The sequence below is a fragment of the Brachyhypopomus gauderio genome, chromosome 5 (genome assembly GCF_052324685.1).
Source record: "Brachyhypopomus gauderio isolate BG-103 chromosome 5, BGAUD_0.2, whole genome shotgun sequence".
Classification (NCBI taxonomy): domain Eukaryota; kingdom Metazoa; phylum Chordata; class Actinopteri; order Gymnotiformes; family Hypopomidae; genus Brachyhypopomus; species Brachyhypopomus gauderio.
In genome coordinates this window covers 10,809,710-10,828,575 of record NC_135215.1, presented here as the reverse complement: position 1 = coordinate 10,828,575, position 18,866 = coordinate 10,809,710, and the positions used below count along the sequence as shown (strand labels likewise).

At 41.0% G+C, this 18,866-nt stretch overlaps 1 protein-coding gene across 1 annotated transcript in view; it reads right to left on the bottom strand.

Moving 5' to 3' along the window:
• Positions 1–1,359: 1,359 nt before the first annotated feature.
• The window catches only part of cog5 (component of oligomeric golgi complex 5), a 29,967-nt gene continuing 12,460 nt past the window's right edge, over positions 1,360–18,866 (bottom strand). The window contains exons 7-22 of the mRNA XM_077005585.1: positions 16,924–17,054; positions 16,522–16,681; positions 13,530–13,642; positions 13,312–13,389; positions 12,251–12,332; positions 11,471–11,672; positions 10,988–11,149; positions 10,416–10,515; positions 9,917–10,027; positions 6,836–6,898; positions 6,124–6,227; positions 5,445–5,682; positions 2,832–2,908; positions 2,356–2,482; positions 2,090–2,169; positions 1,360–1,900 (exon numbers count right to left, since the gene is read on the bottom strand). Of these exons, the coding sequence (XP_076861700.1) occupies positions 1,789–1,900; positions 2,090–2,169; positions 2,356–2,482; positions 2,832–2,908; positions 5,445–5,682; positions 6,124–6,227; positions 6,836–6,898; positions 9,917–10,027; positions 10,416–10,515; positions 10,988–11,149; positions 11,471–11,672; positions 12,251–12,332; positions 13,312–13,389; positions 13,530–13,642; positions 16,522–16,681; positions 16,924–17,054 (1,940 nt within the window). The 3' untranslated portion in view covers positions 1,360–1,788. The remainder of the gene's footprint in view (positions 1,901–2,089; positions 2,170–2,355; positions 2,483–2,831; positions 2,909–5,444; positions 5,683–6,123; positions 6,228–6,835; positions 6,899–9,916; positions 10,028–10,415; positions 10,516–10,987; positions 11,150–11,470; positions 11,673–12,250; positions 12,333–13,311; positions 13,390–13,529; positions 13,643–16,521; positions 16,682–16,923; positions 17,055–18,866) is intronic.

Genomic DNA, 18,866 nt, shown 5'->3' with positions numbered 1-18,866 from the left:
GCAGGTGTGTGCTGGGTGAGTGGGGTCTTCATGATGCAGATGGTCATCTTCCTGCATGTTGAGGTATAAATGTCTGTGGTGGTGAGGACACTGGCACCGATGGTCTGTGGTGCAGGTTCATCACCCTCTGCAGAGCTTCCTTCTCCGCCGCAGAACAGCTACCATTGATGCTGGAGCACAGAACACTCTCCACCTGCATCTATAAAATGAGATGAGGACTGACATCCCATGTCCACCGCAACCACCTGAGGAAGTAGACCGCTGACATGCTTTCCTGATCAGACTGGAAGTGTTGCTATTCCAAGTGAGCTTGTTACTCAGGTGCCCAACCAAGTACCAGTAGCTAGAAACCACTTCCACCGCAGATCCTCAAACATGGAGGGGTGTGTGTGTATTATTCCTTCTGTAATCTACAATCATCTCTTTTGTCTTTTTCAAATTGATGCAGAGATTGTTCCCTCTGTACCAGCCTATGTTCTCACCTCCTGCCTGCAGCTGGACTCATCACCAGTGCAGTGTCATCTGCAAACTTTACGATACAACAGTCTGGATGCTTAGGTGAGTCACATGTTGGCAGTGTGAACATGAGGGGACTCAGTATGCAGCCCTGGGGAGAACCCATGGGGGAGGACACATAGGGGGAGAACCCATGGGGGAGGACACATTGGAAGTCAGGAAGTCCAGAAACCAATTACAGAGTGAGGTATGTAAACCAAGTGTGAGGAGTTTGTTAGCCAGTCTTGGAGATTATGGTATTGAATGCTGATGTGAAGTCCACAAAGAGCACACGGATAATAAGCCTTTGTGTCCAAGTGGGTGAGGGCAGTGTGGCCCACAGAGGAGATGGCAGACTCTGTGGATCAGTTCTTAAGGTTTTTGTGTACGATATATGTGAAAATGTAATTACACATTGTAATTGTGCAATAACTATGTAATTGCATTGTAATACCATGTAGTATTTACAATGTATAATCACCATGCAATAGCAACATTCCTGTAAAAGTGAACCTTTGACCAAAGGTGAGGCCACACTGGGGGCGGGTTGTTGGGCATGTCGTTCCCAGCACCTCCCGCAAATTACAAACTTTAATTACACATTGTCATAACTATGCAACAACCACGTAACAATGTAACATCTTGTAATTAAACATTCAGATTCAAATGCTTCCCGACATCAGATACGGTCTCATTAGCTAGAAAACAGTCCAAAACCGCTATGCAGGAATGCAGCAATCTAACCTTGCATGGTGATTTAGCCCTAGCCCTAACTTAACCCACAATAAAGAGGGAAGCTTTTTGTATCCTATTTATTGTCACACTATTCCTCTTTGCATGCAGCACGTGTACCTTATAGAAAAGAGGCAGGGACAAAGAAAATATTCAATTTGTTTACTATTTAAATATAATAAACATGTTCTTCATTAGTTAAAAAAGCATACCAGTGTAAAGCAAGACATGTAAAAGTCTTCTTAAGACTTCACGCTCGGCATTTTGAAACCTAGGAAGCAATAAAGTATGTACAGTAAATTCAATAGAAGCAATGAGCTAGAAAAACTCGAGTCTGATAATTTGTGGGAAATTTCACTTTTCAACGAGGTTTATATTCAAACATATTTGAGTTGGGGACCATTTCCTTCACAGCACCTAAATATCACCAAAAAGTTAAACAAAATGTCCACCATTTTAAGAGTGTTAATTTCTTGAAACAATCTGTTAAAGAAGTCACCACCACCAGCAGCTCTATTTAAATGTGACTGCATTCTGCTCGCTAATCCCCGACTGCTCCTCCTACGTCCCACCGGTCGCCCTCTTCAACAGCTGCAGCATGACAGGATACACAGGTGCAAAGTTTTTCCCTTGTCTGGCTCTGACTGAATGCACATAGGCCTCCAGAGCACCCCTACGAGCAAGAAAAACAGGTGCAGTGTTCTTTAATAAAAACAGATAGAAAGTACAAAGAAACAAACATCTTAAGTAATTGCCAGGCAGTGGCGATGGTGTTGCTTGGAGAGTGTTACATCACTAGTTGGTGCAATGATATTCCAGGTGGTTGTTAAGTGCAGAAGTACTTGTGCCTTCTAGAGGTTACCTGATTAGGGTGAGGCGATCCTTCTCAGAGGGGTGGTCATCAAGCCACTGGGAGTACCGTGCAATAGACCACTCTGCTCTCTTGGTTTAGAGCAAGATTTTAATTATGTTATTATAATTATCTTATTATAAATGCTGTCATACAAAAATGGTTTTAAATATCTTTGATGTTACAAATAAAAACCGTTGATGCCCAGCAGCACCACTGCATGTGTGTGTGTGAGTGCGTGTGTGCATGTGTGCGTGCGTGCGTGTGCGTATCTGTACCTGGTGAGGAGATTTGAGCTCTGCTGGAGCTCGTGTGAAGAGTAAATGCAGCACAGTGCTGTATGGGATTAGCTCACCCACAGCCTGACTGCTGGCTATGTGTTCACTGGTCTGAAACAGAAGAGGCCTAAACACACACAGGTTGCACTTCAGAAAACAAACCAACCATCCTTGATTATAGCATCTTTCTTATAACTGTAGCAATATACAAATGAGACCTGTATCAAACAGAAGGATAGATGAAAATGATTGGTTTTATTTATCAGCCGAAATTCAAACATTGAACAAATAAATTCAAAATTTTTCTTAGTGTCAAATACTGGCAGCTGATAAATTGTGCACCTCTAGGAACAGGCCTGTGTATAAGGGCCAGGTTTAATACTTAGAAAACAAGTTACTGATGAGCACAGTGTCGAAGGTGTAATTCAGTACTTGAATTAGCAAATCAGTTAGCAAATGTGCGCACACATTCTTACCTGAATGCACGCAGCAAGCGATATGCTCTTCCCAAATCAGACACTCGTCTGCAGAGAGGAGCCACAGCTAACTCCATCTGAAATGTTTACACATCCGAAAGACACACAACATACTGCTGAACATGAACACACACGACATACTACTGAACATGAATGCACACGACATTCTGCTGAACATGAACACACAGCTGAAGATTGAGGTCATTTGGAATTTCTGGCTTAATACACCAAAACATTGATCTATATTACTGGATTGGACATCACGTGACTTAGCATGCGCCACGCAGGTGCCATTACTATGCACTGAGTCGTGCATTGAGGAGCATCCATGGATGGACATAAAAATGAGATCTAGCAGACAGTCACATAAGGAAAACCAAAGAGGGACATAAATTGTCAAAACTACGACAACAAGATCACAAGATCAAAGGGTATCACATTTCACAGGTCAGTAAAACAATTTTTATAAAAAAAAAAAATAGCGGAGATGAGGGATGTATTGTTGTATATGATGTACAATGTATTGTTATTAATATTGTTATCATGTTAGGATAATGTTGTAAATACGATGTTCATTAAAATTATCTCTAAATCTGTTTTACTGGGACCGATGTTCAGTCCAGTTGGCATTATGTCCCAAAGATACTCTCTCACACAAACTGAATAAATAATGAAACCAAATGAAAATTTAAGTCAATTAAAATTGTCATAATAATTTTTTTAATCAATAGGGGTGAGTTTCCTAAAACGTTCTTAGCGCTAAGTACTTTTTAACCTCGTACGTAAGAACGAGGTTACGAAGTACTTAGCGCTAAGAACGTTTTGGGAAACTCACCCCAGGTTAATACAGGTTTTTTTTTTTTTTTAATAAATGCCAACAAACAAATTTCCCAACAAACAAAGAAAATATGAGCTGTACAAATTGTGGGTCAGAAAGTGTGGACGTCTGAGAGGACCGTCATCTACAGCAGGGATATGCACTGCTCACTGCCCACTGATATCAACCGTACAGTGAAGAGGGCACATGTTAGAGAAGGAGCAGTGCCACAGATTTTCAACCTTCCAGACCATATTAATAATAATAAATATTTTATTAAAGTTGATGAAATTCTGTAGCCAATGAGAAGTGGCTGCAATAAATGATTTTGAAAATTGTTTATTTTGTGTCATGTCAATTTATCTATGTATTTGTGGGAAACTGAATTGTGTAAGCTCTTTTCTGCTACTTGAAGGTAAAAAAAATCTCATTATTTTCTCTATCATAATTTCATAATTAATTTCACCCACATTTAGCCATGTAGTGCTCAAAGATGCTCCTCCACACTGATGCCATCTCATATTATACTTGAACATATATAAGAGGTATTGCACTTAAAGAATTTATGAAAACTACAGCAGTAACGGGGAGAGTTGACAAATAAAGAGATAAACTCATAAATTTGACTTTCAATATTAGAATTGTGATCATAATTAAAACTTATCAAAGTTATTTATTTACAACGTTTTACCATAATTATGATTGAATATCAAAAACATGACATACGTGTGTTATTTTGTTTTAGCCAGGTGAAAGAAAAGGGCTTTATGCAGGGTTTTGTTAAAATTTTACCTAAATTGAAAAATTCCCAGACTGCTTATAAATTCATAATAAGTGTTACATATCACAACATCGGCAATATTCTCACCTTTAATTTAAGCCATATTTTATCAAAATCGGATAGGAAATAAGGGCGCTAGGACTGTTTTTGTGACAGATGGATGCACATCCCACACAGGAACTACCCTGCTTTGCTGACATGACTCAATGCATAGTAATGGCTCCGAGGGCGGTGCATCGCTAGCTATAGCGGCAACAGGCGATGTCCAATCCAGTAATATAGATCAATGCACCAAAAGACAGATTGTGTGCAGATACAGTGTGTATAGGTCCAGTGTCTCTCCCTTCTTGTTCTGTTCTATTTCTCTTTACAAGGGACAAGGTCTATTTTCACCAGTCCAATCTTGTCCAGTATTTATGGTGAAGTCCAAAATCAGTGTTCCCATTCACTGAAACACATTATAATATTATAATATTGAATATAAATGTGTTTTTGTGGGAATTCATGTACACAAGCTTCATTACATCAAAGTTAAACTATTGTTGCACTATTGCTTAGTCATGTTTCCAGTACACATATAGTAAATTTGCCAAAGTGTGCTTTAGAAGGGGTTATGGGTTATACCCGAGGAGTTATGGGAGTTAACTGCCAGATAATCAGACTACAATAAACATGACACTAAAGTGAGATGGTCCTTCAAAATTATATTTAGCATAAATACTCTGCACTTAGATCTGTACTTAGGTGGCACAGCATTAGATGTTGAATAGAGTGCATTTTCAAGCGTGACAGATCTTGTAGTCATTTATTTTGGCTGAGCCTGAAAACTCCTGAGCCGTCACCTCCACATCAAGTAGCACGTTTGCCAAATATTTGGTTAATTTTAGATCTAGTTTGAAAAGAGATTTGGAAAACAACAGAAAATTGCAAAACGTACAAAACTTTCAATGTTCCTTCACAGTCCAACAAACACAGTTACTGATGCTTGTGTAATCTTGTTATTTTCCTTCCTTACCTGAGCAAAATCCGCAGCCAGTCTCATCTTTCCACCCTCCCCTAGTGGCCTCAAGAGGCAGGCGTGCCGGATGAACAGTGCCACGGCGCGCTGGGCGATGCCCTCTGTGCTGTCATAAACAAAATCCAGGCACTGCAGTGGGCGGAAGTAGTCGTTCATGACACGTGCCACAAAGCCTTGTAGTTCCCGCATATACAGGGAGCAAGGCATGTCCGGCTTTTCTCCCGCAGAGAGGGGACTGCACGCGCGCGCGCGCGCGCACACACACACACACACACACACACACACACACACACACACACACACACACACACACTTTATTTGATTCCATATACAATATATAACATCATCAAGAAACAAAATATTTCTAAAAAACATCTGGTCAGAAAAGATACTTTCAGCCCTAGCTACCTGACTCAGGGGCGGAACCAGAATGTTCAACACCCTATGCATGGTCTGATGAGAGAACCTTAGCTCAGTCATTGGTTGGGTTAGGCTCAAGTTTCATGGTTGGTTAGGCTGCTCATGCGTGACAGACCGAAAAGTACGGATTGCTTCACTAAGCTTTGGAGATATATATGGCTTAAGTAAAATAATTGAAAATTCATATTATGCTGGCTATTACACAAATATTGACTGATGGTGATATGCCACATGACTGGTGTGCATGCATATTTACCCAGAGAAGTCTTCCTGGTGCATTGTAATGAGAATGGCTTCCACAGAGTCTGTCACAGACATCAGCAATGGTTGGACTGCACTGCCCATAAGAACCTGTGCAGACTAAAATACATTTTCATTCAACTTTTCACTCACGCTCTCGATTTCTCTCTGGCTATAATATAAATACCACACACACACACACACACACACACACACACACACACACACACACACACACACACACACACACACACACACACACACACACACACACACACACACACACACAGGTCTGGGGTCTGACTAAGGCAAAAGCTTAATTCTGTAGAACCAAGTATCTGTAGATCTGCTTGAACACTTTAGATCTTTATACTGCTGAATATCCATATATGACCACATCTGAGCTTCCTCCAATGGCAGCCAGATTTCAGGAGTGCATTATCCTAACCCTAACCCCTAAAACCTAATCCTAACCCCTAAGCTGACCCCTAAAACCTAATCATAACCCCTAACCCTACATCCATTGTAGCACAGCAGGATGTTTGGAGCATCCTGACATCCCGGGACCTAAAACATCAAAAGCTCCAAGCCCAGAATTCACACTGAGGATAGGAATAGGGTTAGATTTGTAATTATTTTGTTTTTATAGACCCTGGTTCAAATGTTTACATACATGCACATAAGCATTAGGGTTATGGGGTTAGGGGTAACGTGCGCAAAAGCATTACCTCCAAAGATGCTGTGAGTGACTCTTCTGCAGCTGCTGGGAAAGCTACAAGGCCAGACATCACCTGCAGGGTCAAATGTCAGCAAGAACATTAGACAGACATACAATGGGGCAAAAAATTGTTTGGTCATGCATTGGTTGTGCAAGTTCTACTACTTAGAAAGATGGGAGAGGTATGTAATTTTAATCATAGGTAACTTCAACTATGAGAAACAAAATGAGAAAAACACACTTTATTTAATTGTAAATTATGGTGGAAAATAAGTAGTTAGTAATAAAGGTTCAACTCAATATTTTGTAACAAAACCTCCTTTGGCAATGACAGGTCAAACGTTTCCTGCAAGTCTTCACCAGGTTTGCACACAGTAGCTGGTATTTTGGCCCATTCCTCCATGCAGATCTCCTCTAGTGCAGTGATTATTTGGAGCTGTTGCTGGGCAACATGGACCTTCAACTCCCTCCACAAATGTTCTATGGGGTTGATGTCTGAAGACTGCCTGGACTCCAGGACCTTGAAATGCTCGTTACCGAGCCAATGCTTTGTTGCCCGAGCAGTATGTTTGAGATCATCATGCTGGAAAATGCGGCCACATCCCATCTTCAAAGCTCTCATTGATGGAAGGAGGTTTTGGCTTAAAATCTCACGATACATGGCCCCATTCATTCTTCCCTTAATACGGATCTGTCGTCTTGTCCTATTTGCTGTCCATGTTGTCTGTGCTTCACAGTAGATGTGGTGTTCTTGGGATGCAACTCAGCATTCTTCTTCCTCCAAATACGACAAGTTGGTGTTTTTTTTTTTTTTTGTTTTACAAAAGTTTTATTTTGGTGCAGGCCTACAATTTTCTTCCTGGTGTCCATCAGTTTCTTAGTCTTGGCCATGGTTGAGTTTGGAGTCTGTTATGACCCTGTCTTTTTATGTGTTCGGGTGAAGCAATTCTGTTACAGGGAGTCCGGTCCATGTTCCACTCCAGGAATCCCTGATGTCCCTGGGAACATGAAGTCTCCGCCCTCGGCTTCCTGGGATAAAAGGAGGAAACCGGACAATCCCCGGTTGCGATTCAGCCTTGCCGAACTTGTTAGATTCTGTGACTGAGGACAGGTGTCTTATACAGATAACGAGGTCAAACAGGTGCTATTGATACCGGTAACAAGTTGAGGACAGAAGAGATTCTTAAAGAAGAGGTTACAGGTCTGTAAGAGCCAGAAAAAACCAAACACTTATTTTCAACCATAATTTACAACCAAATTCTTTAAAAATCGTACAATATGATTTCCTGGATTTTTTTTTTCATTTCGTCTCTCATAATAGAAGTTACCTATGATGAAAATTACAGACCTCTGTCATCTTTTTAAGTAGGAGAACATGCACAATCAGTGGATGACTAAACATTATTTTGCCCCACTGTACTTACACATGGATGTTTCTTCTTTACTGGAAATGTGTGCGCATCCCTGCACTGATACACTGATGCCAGCACAAACAAATGTGGCTTGTATGAGGTGTGAACTGTCATTTGTTGATATAACGATACTATTTATACAGAAGTAATACAACAAATTGTAATACAACAGCTTGTCAACAAATATGGGGTGGAAACAATAAGAGAGCTGTGTGCTCAAACATTTTAGTTTATTTCAATATTTCAATTACAGTTCTGTGTGTTTTCTTGTTTTGCTTGTTTAAATGTAAATATCTGGTGGTTAGGGAACCTGGTTTTGTGACTGGAGGGTCGTGGGTTCGATTCCCAGGCTTGAGGAAATGATTGAGGTGCCCTTGAGCAAGGCACCTAGCCCCACCTGCTCCCCGGGTGCTGGTCTAGGGCTGCCCACCACTCTGGGCATGTGTGTACCACAGCCCCTAGTGATCACTATAGTGTGTGTGTGTGTGTGTGTGTGTGTGTGTGTGTGTGTGTGTGTGTGTGTGTGTGTGTGTGTTCTCACTGCACAGATGGGTAAATGCAGAGGACTAATTTTGATTGGGGTGAAAATCACAATTGACAAAAATAGCGCATTAATCCCTTTAATGGCTGGACAATATGGGCAAAATTTTTATCACCATATATTTAATAATTTCAGTCAATATGATATAATTCCGATATCGATATGAACAATATAAAAGCCACAGAAAACTGCCAAGAATGCTCACAACAGGTATCTGTACCTACAAATGTCTGAAAAAAGTATATGAAACCGCCTCCTATAAAACTATATTTACTTTAGAAATAGTACAAATAAATAGTCAACCTTTTATTTGTGTTCAGCCTTCATATATGAACATGAAGCATGACATCCCCGTCAAATAAACAAACTCGTGGGCTTTGTCAATATTAATATCTTCGATAGGCGAACCACTTCCACTTTCCCCTTAATTCACTATTGTGTGCAATAGTGGATTAATTACGTCATTAATCACTGAATGCAATGAACTAGGCAGCGCCCTGTTATGAACATTGTAATGTTGTAAATAGCGTTTATCGAAATATTGAAAATGTGTTTTAAAACCATATCACCGTTATTGAAACATTTTCTTTGGCGATATATATTGATAGAGTTATTGTCCAGCCCCACTTTAAATGTAATCCTTAATTCTCTCATTGCTTAACCCGGTACTATGTTGGAGTGGAGCTGGAGGACTGAGGAGTGAAGTCTGTCCAAGGGGCCTGATATCATTCTCACCATTTCACTCTCTCTTCCTCCATCTACTCTAAAGTTAACCAGACTAGGGATTTAATCTCTAGAAAGAAGGAAAATAGTTAAACAGGTCCCTAAGGAAAATGATTCTAACCCTCAGTATTTTACTGAATTAAGAGGAAGATGGTTTGCCTTCTAAATCAGAACCTCTTGAACCTGTTGAACCTATGGGCAGTTTTAGCTTCTCTAGGATTTCATGGTAGATTTCCTGCTACTAAGCTGCTTCATGATAAATGTCAATTGTAGATGTTTATACTGTATAAATACAAATATTTTAATTGAATTTCATTAAAATGTAGTTTACCCATCCAAAAATGGGCAACCCCAAATGGCTTTGTCGTATGTGCAATAATCATTCACAGGTCTGTGATGACTGCATAGTACTCACTTTAGCCACAGCTTGCTGCAATCGATACAAAGAATTCACCACTGCTATGTTTCTCCTCTGTCCATCTGTCAACGGCCCAATCACCTGACTGGCATCACCCTGTGTGCAGAGCTGAGAGAGAGAGAGAGAGAGAGAGAGAGAGAGAGAGAGAGAGAGAGAGAGAGAGAGAGAGAGAGAGAGAGAGAGAGAGAGAGAGAGAGAGAGAGAGAGAGAGAGAGAGAGAGAGAGAGAGAGAGAGAGAGAGAGAGAGAGAGAGAGAGAGAGAGAGAGAGAGAGAGAGAGAGAGAGAGAGAGAGAGAGAGAGAGAGAGACAATACCTCAACCAGGCGCCTTCTACTGATCCACACTGCTATCTTAGATTGTCCCAAAATAAAATTTAGGAGGTTACACAGTTCCGCCTTCTGCGTGTATTGAGCCCCACAAGTTAACAGTGCCATTGTAAAATGTGATTGGGTACAACAGTAGGGTAGAGTACACAATGTCATCATTTGACTCTTACCAGCTGTTCAGACTTCACACAGAAGAGCTGAACGGTCTTGGCAACATTTTTGGCCACAGCAATGGTCAGTCGCTGGTCTACCAAGGCAACAGTGAGCTCACTGCAAGAGCACCAACATTTAGGCTTGGGGTAAACATCACAACCAAAAATCATACCATCCTTTTATTTAAAAATGGGTAATCAGTAACATACTATAAGAATCCCTTATTAATAAAGAAATGCCTGTGAAACAAATTTCACATCTAAAAACAACCTTCCAAAACAAAAACACTTCTAGCTTCAAGTATAATCTTATTTCAAGGTTCTAACTTAAGGGCTCAATCAAAAAAAAGTTTAGAGTGATTTCAAGTTAAAAAGTCTTAAGCATCTCATGTAATGACAGATGATAATAGGTCATTCAAAGGGATCCTGTTAGGACCTGTTATACTGTTAAGACATGACTATACAGATGAAGCCTGTGTAGCCACACAGGTGTAAAGTTAATACTTACTAAATAATTAATGATGTTAATTAATGTTAATTATACACTCAACATTGTCTACAGTCCCTAAGCATATAATGGAGACACAAACCTAGCAATAGTTTTACTGATAGCATCCATCTCATCGCTAGAAGGAGGGCTTTGTCCTCCCTGAGGGAACACCAAGTTGATGGGGTCGAACAGGCGTGAGAGTGATTTGGATAGGTAGGCTGCTTCGTATGGCTGGAGAGAGCTCTTTAAGGCTTTCTCTGGACTGAGGGAACAAAACAAGCAGTGTTATAAAAATGATAGACTTGCACACAGTTATTCATGGTCATATCTATACACGTCTGATCTCCACATTAGTATTCTAAATATTCATGGTCATAGCTATACACGTCTGATCTCCACATTAGTATTCTAAATATAAGAGGACAGAGAGAGATTGACGTTATCTTAATTATTTTTCACATAATCTGACTAAAAACAAAAACTGAGTGTGTTCCTTTATTCACCGTTCAACTTTTTAGAGTAAAACATCTTCATATAATTTTCTCTCGGGTGTCATCTCACTGACGCACAGACTCAGACTCACTCATAATCGGGCTTAGCGCTTGTGAAGAGATCATGAGTGTCCGCTTCAGATCCTGTGAGGTCCAGGTCAAGACCTGAGCTACTGCTCCCCAGCGCCCCTTGTATGTTGGTACTGTACTGCTGCAGTCGCTTCCACAATTCATTATATAACCTCAGGAGTTTAGGAAATTCTCCCTCGAGAGCCTGCTTCAGAAATGTAGAACCTACAGGCAAAATGTGTGTGAATTATGTCCATTCCATTTGAACACCTTTGTTCACAGACGTAATCTTAGTTGGTTAGAGTTCATACAATACATACATGACAGTAAAGAACCATTTAACTGCATTTTAGCTAGATGGTCACAGGTGAAGGGATTCAGTGGAGAAGCCTGTTCAGTTTTGGATGAGCTCCTAAAACCTTCTCTCATTTTCTATTTCTGACATTCTCATGTATGTAAGTTGGCACTAAGCATAGGCTATGATGAGCACCTCTAAACCAAAACAAGTTATACAGAGCAAAACGATGGGAAAAAGATCCTAAATGAATTGCATTCGAAATTGCAAGATTCTGCAAAATAATATTTTACACATTTACCCTTAACTCACAATCATAGTCACTTCAAAGATTTATCCCTTTGCTTTATGATAAAACCCAAGTCAACCACATAAAAGGATACACAGTAATGTACTAGCTAAAACATCACCTAAAAAAAAAAAAATTTTATGGCCAGAATATAAAACATAGTGGCCTTGCATATGTAGACAAATTGTGTTGTTACTGTGTTGTTAGCGTGTTGCTTACCTTCTGTGGCTTTTTGGAGTTCCACAGACAACATCTGAGTGACTGCATTCCAGAAAAGATACAATATGTCTGGATGTCCATCCTTCAGAAACACAGAGAGCAACGGTGGGCAAGGAAATCCACAAAAAAAACACAATCAAAGCTCCCCTGCATACACATTTGTGTGCATATGTAAAATTTGAGCATGACATAGGAGCTCCCCCCCCCCCCCCCCCCCCCCCCCAAGCCCTACCCCTACACCAGGACAGGTCAGGTGGCATGCCTGGCACAAACTCTCCACTCGCATGGCTTCCAAAAGAAACGATACATAAACAGTGTACGTAAAAACACTGAATTAACTAACTTTTATTTTTAAACAGAAACTGAAACAGAATATGTAGTGCTGAAGCAGCAGAGGCAGGTAAATTTGGATGTGATCGCCCAAGGATGAGTGTTGGGTGGGATGTGAGTGCTCCCAACTGGCCCTGGGATGGGGTGAGGGTGCACCCAACTGCTCCTGGGTTCAGTGTTTCCCACTTGCCTCCCAATAGAGGCTTTGATGGATTGAAATACATAGTGAGATACAGGCATGATTCCAGGTTATGAGGGGTTTGGGACTAGTGTGCAGAGCAGTGAGTTACCAACCCAGGACAGGCACAAAACTGAGAGTGGAGGTACACAAAAAGCTCATGACGAGGCACAGAAAGTGAAAACACAAACAAATAAAAATAACCCAACAAAATAGACAACCTATAATCTAGCTAGGAATCTTTATTCTGAATGGACACTTAATGGTAAAACAGTAAATAAATCATGAACCTATACAATGATATATTCATTAATATTCATTATTTAATGGCTTCCTTTTCATATTTTTATTATTAACAGTAATTTAGGGTGGGTTTGTTATGCTAGTTTGTATTTGATCTGTGCATGGGTCTCTGTGGTCTCCACTGTCTACATTTTTATTTTCTCTGTTCAACTTTAATCAGATCACTGCAACGGTAAAATACACACAAACATTATAGCTGCACTCTCAGATAAAAAATATGCACAGCAAAAAACTTCCTTATTTTATATACCTTAATAATCTCATCAATGAAACACACGTGTGTGACAGGGTCCCTCTTTTTAGTCAGAACCCTCTGAAGGTGCTGTACCTGTATTTTGGGAGACATCATGAAACGTCAATATATGCTGCATTATGGGCTGCACAACACATTTAGTTACATTTCCATTTACAGCCACTATTAGTTTACAGAGCCATTACAAGGCTGCATTTCCTCCTTTACTGTCCTACCTGACTGCAGGCTACACATATCTGGTCCATCAGTTTCTCCAGGTTGGTCCAGAGGGCAGCACGAAAAGTAGCAGTGTTTCCTGGAGCAGGCATCACTGCTCTTCCTGGGGCACCTACAGAAAGAAGAAAGGCCATTTTTATTCCATGGAGCATGTTATTCCAGTCATTGTGCACAATAGGCCCATGATATTCCTGGGAGGTCAGCCTGAATGGGCTTAAATGGGCCTGAATGGGCTTAAATGGGCCTGCATGAGCTTAAATGGGCCTGCATGGGCTTCAAGGAATCTGTAAGAAGCTGATAAGTGTTACTGGTCACACTAATATTTCTGGAGCCACAATACAGTTGCTAATGAAAGAGATGTGATTAAATATTTGTGGATCAGCATTTAGACATTCTTTCTGCTGGCTGTAGACTAAAAGGAAAATCAAGGCACTAATGCATCAGTGCTATTGCTGCCGGTCTGAGAAGAACACAACTGGCAACATTAACATGTGTGAAGTCCTGGAAATCTGCAACACCATAGCACACCAATATCAATATTAATAACTAAATTATATCCTACTCAGCAGCTACACCTCAGATATGTCTTCCCTCCCAAAGAGCTACAGGATGAATGAGTGTTGGAAAGAGACAGTTTGCACACATCAGTAATAAACCCATGGCACTTCAAGGTTTACAGAAGCGTTGCTGTATTGGATTCACTGCCATTGGGGGTAGCAATGCAAGTGTGATTACTACACTGCAGGGTCATCTAGCAAAAGATGGAGAGTTAGTCAGAAATGCACCACTTCGCTTTCACAGCTGAGGAAGGACCTCTGAACCTTCCCACTTCAGTGTAAACCTTTGACCACCTCTACATATTTAACTTAGCATGTTGCGCTTATTGCCTGGAATCTTTCATTAAAAAATGTCCCCACTCTTCCTCCTATGTCCGGTGTGGAGTGGGTTGCTGGTTGCTTTGTGATTTGGGGTGTGTCTGTGTGTGTGAGACTTGTCAATACGTTAAGGAACAGTACATGTCTTGTGGTTTCATTGCTTCCCTGAAAGATTTTTTAAATATTTTTCTCGGTTAGATGCAGTTTTGAAGGCAAAGGTCACATCAAATATTGAAATTATTTAGATGTCTCTTTTGCTCATTGACTTTGCAGATTTTAAATGACAGAAATATCCACTTCTATTAACACTTATTTTTTCAAGCATTTTTATTTTTGCCGTAGTTTTTTTCCACATTTGCAGAACTGCTTATATAAATCTAAAGATGTCATACAGTGGGGAAAATAAGTTTTTAGTCAGTCACCAATTGTGCAAGTTCTCCCACTTAAAAAGATGAGAGAGGCCGGTAATTGACATCATAGGTAGACCTCAACTATGAGAGACAAAATGTGAAAAAAAAATTGAGAAAATCATTTTGTCTGACTTTTAAAGAATTTATTTGCAAATAATGGTGGAAAATAAGTATTTGGTCAATAACAAAAATTCATCTCAATACTTTGTTGTATATCCTCTGTTGGCAATGACAGAGGTCAAACGTTTTCTGTAACTCTTCACAAGGTTGGCACACACTGTTGCTGGTATGTTGGCCCATTCCTCCATGCAGATCTCCTCGAGAGCAGTGATGTTTTGGGGTTGTCGGCGGGCAACACGGACTTTTAACTCCCTCCAAAGGTTTTTGATGGGGTTGAGATCGGGAGACTGGCTAGGCCACTCCAGGACTTTGAAATGTTTCTTACGAAGCCACTCCTTTGTTGCCCTGGCAGTGTGCTTGGGATCATTGTCATGCTGAAAGACCCAGCCACGTTTCATCTTCATTGCCCTTGCTGATGTAAGGTTTGCACCCAAAATCTCACAATACATGGCCCCATTCATTCTTTCATGTACACAGACCAGTCGTCCTGGTCCCTTTGCAGAGAAACAGCCCCAAAGCATGATGTTGCCACCCCCATGCTTGACAGTTGGTATGGTGTTCTTTGGATGCAACTCAGCATTCACTGTCCTCCAAACACGACGAGTTGTGTTTTTACCAAATAGTTCTACTTTGGTTTCATCTGACCATATGACATTCTCCCAATACTCTTCTGGAACATCCAAATGCTCTCTAGCAAACTTCAGACGTGCCTGGATATGGACTGGCTTAAGCAGGGGGACACATCTGGCACTGCAAGATCTGAGTCCCTGGCGTCGTAGTGTGTTGCTGATGGTAGCCTTTGTAACGTTGGTCCCAGCTTTCTGCAGGTCATTCACTAGATCCCACTTGTGGTTCTGGGATTTTTCCTCACCGTTCTTGTGATCATCTTGACCCCACGGGCTGAGATCTTGCGTGGAGCCCCAGATCGAGGGAGATTAGTAGTGGTCTTGTAGGTCTTCCATTTTCTGATTATTGCTCCCACAGTAGATTTCTTCACACCAAGCTGCTTGCCTATTGCAGATTCAGTCTTCCCAGCTTGGTGCAGGTCTACAATTCGGTTTCTGGTGTCCTCAGACAGCTCTTTCGTCTTCACCATAGTGGAATTTGGAGTGTGACTGTTTGAGGTTGTGGGCAGGTGTCTTTTATACTGTTAACGACTTCAAACAGGTGCCATTAATACAGGTAATGAGTGGGGAAAAAGGAGCCTCTTAAAAAAGAAGTTACAGGTCTGTGACAGCCTAATTATTTTCCACCATTATTTGCAAATAAATTTTTTAAAAGTCAGACAAAATGATTTTCTCAATTTTTTTTTCACATTTTGTCTCTCATAGTTGAGGTCTACCTATGATGTCAATTACAGGCCTCTCATCTTTTTAAGTGGGAGAACTTGCACAATTGGTGACTGACTAAATACTTATTTTCCCCACTGTATATATATGAAGATGAGATGCTTTCACGTGTGTTCTGTTCCTGTACCTTCAATCATGTTACAGTATAAAGCACAGTAAGCAATTCACAGAAATAAGGAGAATGTGAACGTGTAGGAATGGTCCCACCCTCCCATGCCACCAGGGGAACAAACCAACCTCTAGTGTTTGAAGGTTGAGTGAGGACTTTAATGTCAAGGGCACCAGTTATGCTGTCCTGGACGAATGATTTATACCCCTCCACCACGCTGCTGACCATCTCCCTCAGTCCGCCCAGGTTGTAGAACACCTGAAGCGCCGTGCCCACTTGAGATGGGTTCTGTGGTCAGAACAGCAGACAGCAGCACAAACACACTGCTGAACACTGAATTATGGTTTTTCGTTTTTTATTGAAATAAGATGCCAATTTGAACAGCAACTTCCAAAAGTATTTTAGAGTTTCATATAGATGAAACTGGAAAGGAGTTCTGTAGGCCATAACTCAAATGTGCATTTTCGATATGCGGCCAAGTGCGCTGCAGACCTATTTCCAAGGTCAACCATGAGATTGTGTGTTCTTACCTGAATCTCCATACCCTGCTCCAGCAGTCGTTTGGCCTGGTTCTCCACCTCCAGACGTGCACGGCTGATGAACAGCAGGTCATTCTCAATGACATCAATGCCAGACAGATCCACCCCCTGAGACAAGTAGTCTAGGAGACAGCAAAACAACATACATTTGACAAAATTTACATTTTTGATTTCAGGTTTAGTTTCAGGATTTCCGGTTTAGCTAATTCACATGCAAGATTACAAAAAGGCATTTATGAAAACAAAGCCATCTAGCATGGTTCAGTCATGAAGGCTAAAGTGGCCATGCCCACCATAGCCAATCACTGCACTGCTTTCTACAATTTGACATACTAATATTTTTTTGCAATTCCTGTTGTTGTGGCAATAGCTTAAATCTGACTCGACTGCTCTAACTTTTGGAAGAATATTTCATGCTTTATAGGGAGAGGCAGAGGAAGAACACCACCATATCTCAGCAGATATTTTCCATAATTCACTCAATGATGGGATTTCTTTCCATTTCAAAATGAAAATAATCTTCAGAGCCAGAGGTTCACAGTTGCTGCACAACATGTTGGTGTTTGTCGAGCATACGCAGACAAACACGTGAGGAAAATCATGAAACAGAAGCTACAGAGCAGTTCGTTTAGTGTAGGGAAACTGAGCCCAAACCCACCCACATAACCTTCCAGAACAGAAGAAAAACCACAAAGGGATACTGAACTGCTCATGTTCTAATGGAATTGTTTGTTTAATCTTTATTTAGCTGGCCAAAGTAAAATGAAGGTCGAATAAAATATGTAAATCACTGGGGAAAACACATTAGTCTCAGAGTATGAAAATGCATATGTAAACCAACCATTTCATAATATATATTTAAGAATCTCTCTCACAAGACAGATCCTGTTTAACTGTATATGCATTATATGTTGGGATTTGACAAAGCTTATAGTGAGCTATATTTAAACTATTTAGTAATTAATTTTATTTTCCTTATATTATTCCTGGTAAATTAAACTTAATTTTAATTAATTGAACTTAATTGAACACAAATTTCAATGATAATTTACATGAAAATGTCATTCGTAAAACACTCAAGATTTACCATATCTACTCAGGAATCCTGAACTGTGCACTAACTCCTGGTACGACATTATGTCAGTAACATAAACAAATACAAAACCAAACCCAAAGACATCAACATACATCTTTGGCCCTCTGCCCTGAACTCATTTATCCCAGTGTTCTCCATGTAGAAAGAACAGAAAAGGATAGAAAGAAAGGTTTGAGTGATTTGCATAGGACAGGGGTGCCCATTACATCGATCGCGATGGAATTGTGGGTAGATCGCATGACATAAAAAAGTAGTGGATGAATGACAGGCTATTGTCCATCTGCACTGACGGTTGTATATTGATTGACATACATGGTAGCCAATCTGAGGGTTTGACACACGCACCCTCCCATCAATGTTTGACACACATTGCCGCGGACCCCCCCATCCCCCCTGTCAACGATCGACACACGCCGCTAGAAAATAAATAGGTACATCTTTCTGACTTGGTCGTCTTATAAGTAGCTCGCAAGCTAAAAACTTGTGGGCACCCCTGGCATAGGACATTATTGTACAGTCTTACATTCAGCCCTGTCTAGAGGGCAGCCACTGTGGACAAAGGGCATTGCTGTGTGGTAAAAGGGTTACATCTATTACAAAAGACAAACAAGCAAGCCGAGGAGGGTGATGAAGGAGAGAGGGAAGGGAGGGGAGTGGGAGGGAGGAGAGGGGCAGTGGGAGGAGAGGGGAGTGGGAGGGGAGGAAAAGGGGAGGAGGGGAGTGGGAGGGAGGAGAGGGGCAGTGGGAGGAGAGGGGAGTGGGAGGGGAGGAAAAGGGGAGGAGGGGAGTGGGAGGGAGGAGAGGGGCAGTGGGAGGAGAGGGGAGGAAAAGGGGAGGA